The sequence below is a fragment of the Pygocentrus nattereri genome, chromosome 10 (genome assembly GCF_015220715.1).
Source record: "Pygocentrus nattereri isolate fPygNat1 chromosome 10, fPygNat1.pri, whole genome shotgun sequence".
In the NCBI taxonomy this organism is placed as follows: domain Eukaryota; kingdom Metazoa; phylum Chordata; class Actinopteri; order Characiformes; family Serrasalmidae; genus Pygocentrus; species Pygocentrus nattereri.
In genome coordinates, this window is record NC_051220.1 from 19,245,276 (window position 1) to 19,258,560 (window position 13,285).

The 13,285-nt window shown below is 38.5% G+C and overlaps 2 protein-coding genes across 3 annotated transcripts in view; one reads left to right on the forward strand and one right to left on the reverse strand.

The window, feature by feature from the left end:
- The window catches only part of LOC108436748, an 87,261-nt gene that overhangs the window by 418 nt on the left and 73,558 nt on the right, over positions 1-13,285 (forward strand). The gene's annotated exons all lie outside the window — the stretch shown is intronic.
- Positions 8,202-13,285, reverse strand: part of LOC108436746 — a 57,018-nt gene continuing 51,934 nt past the window's right edge. For both annotated transcript variants that reach the window (XM_037541869.1, XM_037541870.1), the window contains exon 9: positions 8,202-9,930. In XM_037541869.1, the coding sequence (XP_037397766.1) occupies positions 9,892-9,930 (39 nt within the window). In that variant the 3' untranslated portion in view covers positions 8,202-9,891. The remainder of the gene's footprint in view (positions 9,931-13,285) is intronic.

Here is a 13,285-nt window from a genome sequence, read left to right on the forward strand (position 1 = left end):
TACATAATTCAATCATTAAAGACCCAAAGAACTGAAGTTAGTCTTGTTCTTGCAGGCAAACAGCAAACATGCACTAAGTACACCCTATAAATAATGTTCCAGTGACCAATAAATGACCGATGTATTTCACCAATATTTCTCCCCTCAGTGTAAACGGGGCGGGCCATCTTGGGTAACGTAAGCACAGCCTAACCAATCACAAGGCTGCCGTCTCTTGCCCCGCCCTCACTAAACAGCCTCAGGGTCAGAGAGACTAGATAAAGTGAACTCAGCGTAACCAAAAGCTTGCGAGCTGAACCACCTTCCTGCAGCTGCCTGTCATTTCTCCATATACAGTCACCAGTGCTTTCTCAATCTGGATTTGTTCTTGGTTCAAGAGCACAAAGGTGTGAACAGTTCTGTGATTTAAGAACACGTCGTGAATCTGACGTAGACTTTTTTTCTCAAGAGCAAATTTAAGAAGAACTTAGGAACATATTGTTGAATGAGGCCCAGTGTATGTTCATCTGTTCCTCCATTCACGTGTTGCTTCGTCCGTCCGTTTGTTCGTCTGTCTGTCCGTCTGCACATCTGTTTGTCTGTGACTTTTTGTTAATATCACATGGAAGTTGGACAGAGAGCTGTCAATCAAAAAGCTAATTGGCCACGCCCACCCAGTTCTCAGACAAGTCTGATCAGTGGTTTTTAGGCTGTGTTCTATCATACTCAGGGTTGGGATAGCTACTGAAAAATTAGTAGTTAACTACTTTGTAGCTACTTTCTCAAAAGGTGAAGCTAGCTACAATTTAGCTACTTTTCAAGAAAGAGTAGTGGCTACTTTTTAGCTACTTTTAAAAAAAGTAGTGTGCTACTTTTTAGCTACTTTGAGAGCACAATTGTCAGAATGTTTGTGAATCTTCACCTGACACATCAAGCAAGCCCAACCGATAAGTGTGAACAAAACACTGCATTTAATCCTGTGCCAGAAAGCTGCAAATATACAAAAAGATCACCAAAAAGTGTAACCAACAACCAAACTTACACAACCAAAAATTTTGACTAAAGACAAAGTCAATCATTCCAGGTTCTTCCTCACAAAAATCAACAAACATAACTGAATACAAACCAGAGAATTTTGTGCAAAGTGTTGTCAACTGTTGAAATAAAACTGCTTCAATTTAAACATGTCAGCAAGATACACCGATCAGGCATAACATTATGGCCAACTCCTTGTTTTGATGCTCATTGTCCATTTTATCAGCTCCACTTACTATATAGGTGCACTTTGTTGTTTGGTGGTCCCCACCAAAGCAGACACTGCTGTGTCTGATCCACTAATACCAGTACAACACACAGTAACACACCACCACCAGGTCAGTGTTACTGCAGTGCTGAGAATGATCACCCAAATAGTACCTGCTCTGTGAGGGTCCATGGGTGTTCTGACCACTGAAGAACAGGGTAAAAGGGGGCTAACAAAGTATCAGAGAAACAGATGGACTACAGTCTGTAGTTGTAGAATATAGTAAGTGAAGGTGATAAAATGGACAATGAGTGTAGAAGCAAGGAGGTGTTAATGTTATGCCTGAACGGTGTATGTACAGACATTCATATTCAGAGTCTTTATTAAATTTCAGAAACACTTTAGCCTCAAGATCCTCATCATTGACTCTGACTCTGACCAATCTCTCCACTGTTGCCGTTGCAGCTCCACAGCAGAACTAGATTTTTAGGTAAAATAACATAATTCTTCTTTGCTGTAAAATCGTTATAACACACAGTTCTAACACAGTTTTCACAATACATGGTCTTAAACCTTTAACACTGAAGATGCACTGACTGTTGGACGTGACAACGCAGACAATAAAACAGCAAAGAGAAAGAAGACATAGAGCTGAATGGACTTATTTACATTTATAAATCACTGGTTTGCTGACACGTGTAATCTGCAGCAACTCGCGAACCTTAAGTGAGCTTCTCATTCTCCTGCTTCTCGTTCGAACTGTCCCGTTCCATCTTAAATTGCACATCAGGACCATCTGGCACCTCAGGCACCATTTAAGGTGGAACGGGACAAGAAACTTGCGGAGAAGTTTCCTGAGATGCGAGAAAAGCGGCTACAGCTGAGCTAAAGGTTAAAGCAGAGCAAAGTAAGTGTGGGTTTGCGTTTATATTTCTAGCCTGTACTAGAACATCAGCACATACTGACACATAAGCCTAAGGGGTGATCAGCGGGTGGGGCGCGTTTGCTCGAGCTGTCAGCGGCTCAGTCAGGATTGCACAGTCCCCACCAGCCGAGTGAACCACTGTTTTCTGTCGTTCATTTTGCACTGATTGACTGAAGCCTGTAGTGAAATTGTACCAAAAATTATCGCTATAGCTACACAAAAATTTGTAGGTGCTACAGCTGCTAGCTACATTTCATTCAACTGTAGTAGCTACAGCTACTAGATACTAAAATTTGTAGCTAACTACAAAAAGAAGAGTGCTATTTAGCTACTATCCCATCCCTGATCATATTTCTATCTTATCCTTATGATTTAAGCTTTGCTAAATGTTTAATTAAACGCTTAAGATTAGTATCACACAAACACTTAATATTTTACCCTGTATTTTCTGAGACTTTAAGATGTAAACAAAGTCATTCTGAGTGGTTTAACGAGTGAGAGAAACACACAGAATCAGATTGTTTGCAGCATTGGTGTTAGGACATCTGAAGAGTTTGATGCCTCATAAAGCTGCATCACAAGTAGTTATGAATAAGTGGCCTGATGCCTGAGACATTGTTTTATGATAGTTCTGACATGAAGTTTTGGCCTAAAACATTTTTAAAGGGTCCATATCTGGGAAAACCTAGTTTCAAAACATATCATTCACTTCCCAGTACATACAGTCCATATATGGAAATAAAGTTGTAAAAAAAGATTGTTTTGAATGCATTGTTTCTGTAAACAAAAACCAAAGTATTTGCATATTCCCCAATCAACCAACATTAAATGAAGAATTTTGTGAATTCTTACACCTCTAGTTTCTATGGATTTTTTGGAGTTTGGTCAGTGGTTCTCAGGCTGATCTTTGGTGCCCCCAAGACATCCCATAATTTTGTTTGTTCTATATGTTCTAGGAACTGAGAAAGAGCAAAAATGTGCACCATCTGGGGGACCCTGAGGACCAGTTTGAGAACCACTGGTCCAGTAAGACTTGCACACTAATTACAAAATAGGCAACTGCAGTTTTGTAGGTACCGGCGATGTAGCCAGCCATTCAGCTTTGGTCTAAGAAGTTTTAGACCAATGTTGGAAGGCTGTACTCGTCAATGGAAATATACTATATGTTTTTCAGCATAGACTATTTACACTTTTTGCAACAACCATCCCACAACCCTTAGTTTTATCTTTTAATAATAATTAAAAAAACGTGGAGGTTATATGTCATTTCTTTCCCCCCACTGGCTTTCTTTAGACTCAGACTTGTTCTGTAGGATCTGATTGATGTTTTGATTTCAGGGAGTTTGATAAGTCTAGTTTTTAAGCACCATCATTTACAGGTTCAGCATTCAGGTTATTCTCGTGTGATGAAACTGGAGTGTAATTTCGACATTTGGCATGATTAAAACCTCTTTGTTCTATTTCTCTTGTATTCTTCCTCTCCTAATGAATTGAATCCTGGTTCCTAAAATGTAGAAACAGTGATACAGGTTTAATTTCAGCAAACAGGCTAGAATGACACTTTATCTACTCCAGCCAGTCTATTATCTTCAGACTGGGACTTAGTTGGACATTTTAATGTTAGGTTGGCAGTAAAAGCTGTCTGGTGCCTGGTTAGTGCTGGACCACAAAGCTTTTTCTAGATTTAACAAAGTAAATACATATGCTAGAGCTACTAAACTAGTTAGCTAGCTATCACTAACAAACTAGGCAATTAGCACTAGTCTTTTCATAAAGTGGAGAGATACAGTGTGTGTTATCTGGTGGTATCTTACATTTTCATTGTTAGCCTGCTTAGTTTACCTCACTTTAAAAATCTGTAGCAGAACAATAGGAAAGTGGAGCTACTCGGTCTGCAACAGTAAAGCGACATAAAGTATGATGACTATATATGGACTGCATTTCCCATGAGGACTTGTGTGGAGGGACTACAAGATAAGATGGAAAATATGGATTTAAAACAGCCTCACACTTCCCAATCCACACCTACACTCCTAAAAAACATGATTCTTCAAGGGTTCTTTAGTAAAGTCAATGGTTATATATATATCTTCATTCTTCATTGATCAACATTTGAAGGATTTTTTTATGGGTATACCATGCCACTAGAACAGTGTTTTACAAAGTAACCATGGTACTTCAACAAAAAACCTTTATTTTGCAGAAAATGCAATGATCAAAATTAGAGAACAGCAATGACTGAAGCACAGAGAAAGATAATTACTAAATGTTCTGAAGGTTACAACAGTCATCAATCAGTAGGAAGTGTACAGGCTGTTGCTTTGAATGACTTCAACACATCTGCGGCCACAGGACGTCACTAGTCTCTCACACTGCTCTGGTGTGATTTTGCTCCACTCTTCGTGCAGTCTCTTCCACAGTTCGGTGACTGTTGTGAGTTTCTTGGCCATAACTTTGTCACCAAGAATTTTCCAGAGGTTTTGTATTCGGTTTAGATCAGGACTCTGGGCTGGCCATTTCATTGTTTTAATGTTTTCAGTTTCAAGGAGCTGCTTTACCCGTTTTGTTGTGTGACAGGGGGCATTGTCCTGCATGAAAATTGCTGGCTGATTGAGTGATGAACGTAAGGAAGGAAACACGTGTTGTTGAAGAAGGTTCTCATACACACTTGCACTTACTCTGCCATGTAGCTGTATGAGAGGTCTAACTCCTGCTTCCGAAAACATTCCCCAAACCATGGCACTTCCTCCTCCACCTTTCACTGACTTCTTTACACACTTTGGGTCCAGTCTTTGCCCAGTTTGTCGATAAACATGTTTCCTATCAGACCCAAATAAATGAAACTTGCTTTCCTCACTAAAGTGAACTCTGGACCATTTCTCCTCTGACCACATAACATGCTCCTCAGCAAAGGTTAGGTTAGCCTTCTGATTCTTTCTGCTAATGAGAGGTTTGGTCACTGCAGAGTGGGCTTTCAGTCCAAATGCTCTTAAACGTGAGACACTGTATACTGAGACAGTTCCTTACCCTGTTTAGTGCTGAACTGGTGAGCAATTCCAGCTGCAGTGTTGAACCGATTATCCATGGAGATTCTCCACATTATCCTGTCCTCTCTTGCATTTGTCTTTTGTGGGCGACCAGCCTTCTTGGGGAGCTTGAATGAGTTTGTAATGTTGTAAAGATGCAGTACTCTAGAAATCACAGACTTGGAACGACCAACTTCTCTTGCTGGCTGATAGGGCCACCCCTTTGGACTTCATCTGGACAACCTGCTGCCAGAGGATTTCAGTTACTTTGGAACGGCTCACCATCTTGCAAAGTCAGTGAAAACTGGAAAGTTAGGCTGCCAGTTAAATAGGGTTTGTCAGATAGTTAAGGAAATTAGCACCAGGTGCTAGATAAACACCAATAAACTTGCAATTATCTGAAAGTGTTCTCTAAATTTGATCAGTGCTCTTTTTCAGTTTTTCATTTACATTTTTTATACTGTGCTTTAGAATATATACAACTCATGAAAAAAGCTTGAAATACTGTTCTTTTACCCCTGTTAGGACGAATTCACATAGGACTACACAGTGACCTTGACATTTAGGAAATTGTGTGTTGTTCTCTAATTTTGATCTTCAGTGTAGAAAACAACACATTCTAATCAATCTGAAGACCCATTCCACAATGCAAAGAACCTTTAAAGCATGTAAATGGTTCTTTGAGTGTTCATGGTTCCATAAAGAACCATTGCCTTTACTAAAGAACCCTTGAAAAACCATCTTTTTTAAGAGTGCCCCATCATTTTAGGAGTGTGTGTAGAAATAACATGCTAAGCCTTAGCCTGGTTTTGGATGTTTACTACACATTGCTTGAGACCTACTTTGCTCCAGAGTCATCTTCTTTTTCTCCTTAGGCCGTCTGGCTCACTGCTAACCTTGGGGTCTGAAGAACTCGTGTATAGTTTCACTTCAAGTGCCAGTGCAAAAGTTTTCAATAAAGTCACTTTTTTCCTGAGGAACTTCTTTCTAAGAAACAACAAATGTTATATTTTTTTTAATGCTAAACTCAGACCTTCCCTGTTGTGGATAAGGGTCACAAATCTTTGCTCTATCATAGCGTCATCCTGTCATTCCTAGTCAGTGAACCTTGTGACAAGAGCTTTCCCTCATGCTGCCATTCTCTCCTCAGTTCTATTACTCCAGCATCCTATGTTCCGGACCAAAAAGCCTGACACCTCCAGGGCATCAGCACAGTTGCACAGCAGAAGATATGTCCTTCCCTGCTCTACCATGCATCAAATAACATTTTACTTTTACCTAGCGGCCCAATTTACTGGAATAGGCTATGAGAAAAAAGAAGCGAATAATATCTGATTCATATTGTAGTAGGCCACAGCCTCAAACAGGTGCGTTAGAATGAGACAGATGAGTATCAGCACATTTTGAGGTTGTGTTTATTGTATTGTGATGAGAGCAAAAAGGAAGTACTGAAGTTTTCTCGAAGGTTACTTTCTAATTTCGGCCATTTTAGCATAAGTGAAGGCTGAGTGTTCGATAATCGAAAAGCATTTTTGCTGCTAAGCTTGCATGAGAGGAGTCCATTTTCTAACTGCTATACAAACAAAATGTATACAGTATTGATCAGAGAAATGCTTTTCTGATTAACATTTCACATCCTTTAAATATGAAATCAGAGCAGGACACTTTATAAACCCAGAAAACTCATCAGCCTAATCTTCTTGCTTTCTATGGGGCCAACGGTTTCAATGGGGTTAAGTCTTTGATTGATAGCGTTATTATTTATTAGTGTCTAGTCTCTGAATAAATGACAGGTAACTGCATCTCCTCTAGGACATATCCTAAAATTACAGCACTATAGATTTTTCAAAATGTTGCAATTCCATGGTTGTTCACCAGATGTTCAAATGCCTCTAAAATCTACCTCACAGAAACCTGCTAAATGAAATGGTAACAAATACATTGTCTGATATCTGAGAAATAGTTTTACAATAGGCCTGAGATTTTGGCCTAAAACATGAGTTTTGAAACATGCGGAGAGGTATAGTCATCCACAAGTTTGGGGGCCCCTGGTTAAATCCCATTTCTCTTGATTTTCAAAATGAGAATAAGTTAATGCATCCTCTATAGAGAACAAATGTCTGCAAATTTTAATACACAAGTACTGTTTACTTGCTAAATTTCATATACTGGGGAAAAAATGTACAAAAAATGTGGTTTGCACAAAAACATTTCAAGTTTTAGGTTTTGCAGGTTTTTTCCTGTTAAACAGAGGAAATAAAAAGAAATTGCACTAAACTTTAAGTGAGTTCACTGTAGAGGATGTGTTAACTTTTTCCCTTAGAAAATCTATGTAATTTGAGTAGGGATATTCAAACTTTTACTCTTTTTGCAACTGTACATGCAGGGCATTGGTACAGCAAAATAATACAAAAAGATGGATTGTTTTCAGATTCAGATTAACCCCATCTACATTACATAAACAAAAATGTGTAGGTTCACTGGTCATTTGGATTATACATCATATTTGCATTGTACACTGCAACACTGCAACCCCTGGTTCTTATACACCACCACTGTAAAGAAAAGCTGACTCTCCATGTTTCTCTATAGAGAACCATTTCACATCAAACACTCTGACTGACTTTCAAACTATTGAATTATGCAGATATTTTCTTATTGACTGAATTCCCTTTTAAAGAGAAACACTGTTGTCAGGGACACCATTAACCATTCACTTCTTAGTCCATTGATCCTGAACTGTTCAGACAATGTAACAAACAGATGGCATTTTCAAACAGCATAAATAAATCAATAAATAATAACAGAAAAAGAAAAGTGGAGTAAAGGTGTTGATATGATAGTGCATTCTTAGTCATTCCCAGCATATTCTGAGCAGAATAATGAGAAGAATCTCTCATACCAGCCTAATCCTTTTCTTCTGAGTCAGCAGTGTGTTTGACAGAGTGAAATCATTGATTTATACATTTGATAAAGTCAGGTCACTAGATGAATACTGTATGAGATGCACTCCTCTCAGGAACACTACTTAGATCAATTACACATTTATTCATGATATGCTCATCAGATTCAGAGTACAGCAAATGAGGAAAATACATTTATTCACTTTCCAGGTTCGATTGAACATGCACAGTGTTCAGTAGTTCTCTGTGAGAACTGGATAATCAGTTCTCATAATATCGAGTCTGTAAAGTTGTCCGTTATATGGAGTGCCAGGCATGCTGTTTCATTCATTTTAAAAACATAAACTAGTTCACACTATAATCCATATGTTGTCATTGTCCAAACAAAAAAACAAAACAAGTATCTTCAAAAGATCAATTTTACAGAAGAAGGTCCAACTATTCTTAATTTGAATGGAAGTTAATGTAAAGAGATTTTATCCTGAGTAACTTTGGAGCATACTTTGTTAATATAGTGTAAAGGACAGCTGCTGTGGTCAAATGATTTAGAAAAATAAATGCGATGATATGAAGTCATACGAAATCCAATGAGCAACAGAAGAGTTTACTCTAAAGATGAATCATTGATGAAATTTACAGAGCCGTAACACTAAACAAGACTAGAGCTGGTCCAAATGTAGGCCTCAAATACTCAGGATTTCCAGATGAATACCAAAATGCATGCATACAGTATGTCTAGTAGGCAGCAACAAGGTTCTGAAAGAACAGGTACTTTCATTTTTAACAGTTTTTCTGTCCACACTAACTGTGCTAGTCTCACATCCTACTGTCAAAATGTGAGCCCTTGCACTTTGCAACGTCAGTCTTTTTTCCCCGACTTATGAGTTAAGTGAATTCCATAGAGCTCCAGTCAAATCACGCACATTCACTTTCTACACTGTTCTGAATGATAATGAAAATAATATTTTACTAAAATGTAATGATCTTATTGTCCTGCTTCTCCTGCTCTGTGCTAATAATGTGTGGCAGCTAATCTGACACCCACAGCAGTAAAAATGGTATAAGCAGATCTGCGGTTTGTATGAACCTGCTTAAAACTGTTTAATTAGAAACACACAGAGCTGATTTTCCTGTCTGAAGCATTTGCGTGTTGGAGCTGAATTGTAGGAACAAGTCACTTGTGCTTCACTTATGATGCTGATGCATGTAAATTTACTAAGTTGAGATCGTTCATCCAACTTGCAATGTCTTCATGGTAAACCAACCTCAAACTTTTGCACAAATCTAATAATTTAAATGCTTCCACACATGATTTCATCGGCATCGCTCTAAATAAAAACAATATGAATTGCTGGCATGATTATAAGGCATTCAAATAAACCAGATATAACTGATTTATCTGTAGCATGTTTCATACATTAACAATAACAGTTCTAGAGGATTTTACAGATAACATTCCTTGTAGTTTAGGCTACAGTTTTTGTGGCTCAAAACTTACAAGTACTACATAGAGAATCAAATACCATGTAACAAACTATTCAGGTTATTCAATTTGTACGTGAAACTGTGGAACAGCCCAGTGTGTGTGAGGAAAAAATGGAGCATCAATTTATTGGTTAGAACTATCAAACAATTTCAGTGTCAGACCATTTGTCAGTGAATAATATCAGCTGTGGAACGTTTTATATATTTCAAGCCATGCATGAGAAAAGCCTGCACTGATCTCAGTTGTGGCCTGCAAAGGTCTTGTGAGTCTTTGGTTCATTGCTGCAGGCAAGGAAAGAATGAAGGACGTGCATCCTGAGCAGACAGTTTTCAGTCACTGTTTCTTTGTAAGATCTGGTCCAGAAGTTTCTGCAAAAGAGACAAAAAAGGGAAACTTTATATTGATGTACATCAGCCAGTCTGATGTGTTCTTAGAAGTGGCAATGTGAACTATAGTTTACCCATATTCCCTCTGCCTGTCCTATTGTGTGGTTATTTCCTGGAGGCCAATGATAACCTGCTATCTGTCCACCCACCACACTGCGCTATCACTTCTCTTCCTCCCCCCCCGAGTTTGGAGCTTGTTTTATTTTCTGGCTGGACTCCCCATTATTGGTTATCTGCTGCCAGCAAGAGTGCTTAATAAAACAGTAAACAGCACATCTCAGAGGAGATAACAGAAAAAGCATCTTCTCATTGATATTCCAAGTTGTTCAAGAAAGAGTACTACTTTACTGTCAAGCTTATTTGCCACTTTCAGGGAAATGTCCAAGCAATTAGAGTTGTTCAGTTGTTCTTTAGGTGTACCACAACAAATGTGTGGAATACAGAAGATATGGCATCCTCTCAGAAAATTGTTGTGGCACATGTTCTAGATTGTGGCTGTCTGAGAATAAATAGAGTGGAATGTGAATGATGCTCATTAGCATTACCATGCAGTAGTGCACAAAGATGTTAAATTCCAGTTAACATTTAATATCAATATAAACGCTATATGCAAAAGTCATAGATCACCCTTCATTTATTTAACTTCCAGCCAAAAACGACCGTTAAGTACAAATTATTCATTTTTCAGGAGATATATCTGAGGAGATTAGATATAAGATGGTCCACTTGCATTAGGAAGAGGAATGTCAAAGAAAAGTGAAAAAAAAATAGGTTAATTGTTCAAAAAAACACAGAGAAAGACTCCTAACAACCATGTGAGTCCTGGTAGACCACCAAAACTGTCACCATCAAATAAACAGCACTTAAGGCCTTCATCTTTGAGAAAAGAGGAGTAAATCAAGCTCCACTCTTGCTTCAGATCTGTGGCCAGTTGCACCAGCTGTGTGTAAGTTCAAACGTGCACCTCACAAACTAGTTTTAACATTGAGTTTAGTAGTTAGTATATACTTGCACATCCCCTAAGCAGGTGTAGGTTTTGGGGAAACTATCAGAAACCACTTAGAAAGCACAAAAAGACCAAAAACATGACTTTTTTGGTAAGATAAGCTAACAATTCTAAACACTATATATGCTGTAGTTTTAGCTCTAATTATCATCCTGGTTTTAACTCTGAGCATGAAGCTGCTAACACCCACACCTCCAATGAGACTTAGCAGCTGCATAGTTGGTTGTCTCAGGGAAATATTAAAGGATAAACAGACACTGCCTTTAGATAATTGTATTTCATTCAGTTTAACCTGCGCACACCACTCTCTTCTGCACTGGATATTTTTTTCATGGAAAACAGAGCATGCAGTTTCCATGGCAGCGGGTTTATAGATGTATAGAGTTTATAGATTAGGTTCTGGACATGTTATCGTCATGTAACAATGATGTACTCATTAGTTAGTTTAGTAAAAGGATAGCTGGAAAGAAAGCAGTGTTAAATAAGGACTTTATGCCCAAAGTATAAACTCACTGTTTTGCGGTTTTAATTAGACTTGCTTTCAGTTTGAAAAAAGAGTGGACACACTGATATAGAAAAATAATATTTTTAGGTGCTGAGGCACATGTGTAATTTTTTGTTATATGTTTTGCGTCTTTTTTCTGCTGACACTGAAAATGAATGGCTGTACTGACTAGAAATTAAATAAATAATTTAATATATATAAAAATAAAAATATAAATCTGTATATTGCCCAGCACTGTATGTCCCTCAAAACATTAATATTAGGAAATGTTCTAATTTTTGAGGTATGTCAGTTGGAGCAATCCTACTGCTCCAAAAGAGAAGAGCTAATAGTGGTTCGGTGCTGCAACACATGCAGGTAATGATTACAGAAAATCAAGGCTGTATATCATATAATGGTAAGTAAAAAAATGGAGAATCAAATGTCAATCCAGAATGTAAATTGAATTTTTGCGTAATGTATTACTACATAATTACATATTACCCTTTAGTTAGACCTGTAATTACATTTGAATAGTATAGCATAATCACAATAATAGCTCTCGAGTCCTAAGGTTTAAGTGCAGTCTGAATTGGTATTGCTGCAAGCTGGGAAATCAATACACACCAGGCTTTTATTATCAGCAGCGAGCCACATGCTGTACACTGGAATGTAATCATATAGGCTGCGGATTACATTGTAGGGAAAAGCACTAAAATCTCATCCTAAAGAACAACAGGGTCTGTCTCAACACTTTTTCATCCTTTTTAGAGTCCATAAGTATCAGTCATCTCCGAACCAGAGAGTAGGTTTCCCTCCTGCTGTTCCATAACCATATTCAGATATGAAAGACAAGCAGTGATCATAGATCAGCACTCTCCCTCTGAAGAGTCTGATACGCCTCCAGATCTCTGCCGTTCCTGACACTCCCTGTCATCCCTCTTCCAGTTGATGTGCAGACTCTTTCTCTGTCTCTCCCTCCTGCCTGAGTGATCAAGCCTCCATCACTGTCAAGCTGAGGTGTAGCTCTGATAGTAGAGCTTCAGGGAAGACGCTAAGTCTGACTCTACATGATAGAGCTTGACCCCCTGAGGACCCTGTACCCAGTAAAACAAGAGGCCTTCGCAAGAGGAGCGCCCTTTAACAGAAAGGTCTCAAGGTCCTTGCTCTTTGGCCTTGCACAGAACAGCCCTGTCAGTAAATAGATCAGATAATGCCACGCATAACGGTCCTGTTCTGACACTCAGTACTGTCAACACCAAGAGCAAAGGGAATAATGTCTACACATTCCTCCTCAGAGAAAGCCCCACAAGTCTGAAGGAAGTGTCAATCATTAAAAAGAACAAAAGGAATGTATGAATAAACCACCACGTGAGGTGGAATTAATCGGAACATCAAAGTCTGGAACGGCAGAGGAGATCCATATAGAGGACAATGCTGACCTCTGCTGGAGGAAGGAAGAAAAAGGTAAACACAGCTTGGGATTATTTTAAGTTGTGTCCAAAAAAAGGTCCATATCAGACCTCTGAAGTTGTGCATCTAGCTGTAGTTTGCATCTTCATGCCCATATTTGTGGGTAAGCAAGTTTTCTCTATAGAAGAAATTAATTGTTGCTATTGGGTGCTAAACAAAAGTGATAGACAATGTTCCACAGTCAATACGTTTGGACCTTTGCACATTTTTTTATCTGAATGTCACTGGATCCTCCGAAGTTGTTCATTACTCCATTTCTGTTCTACTATATGCAAGCTAACAGCCATTGTTTAAATTATGTTGCATGAAAATTTGTATACGCTCAGATTAAAACACTATCATATAACAGCACCAGCCACTCAAACTGTAGGCTA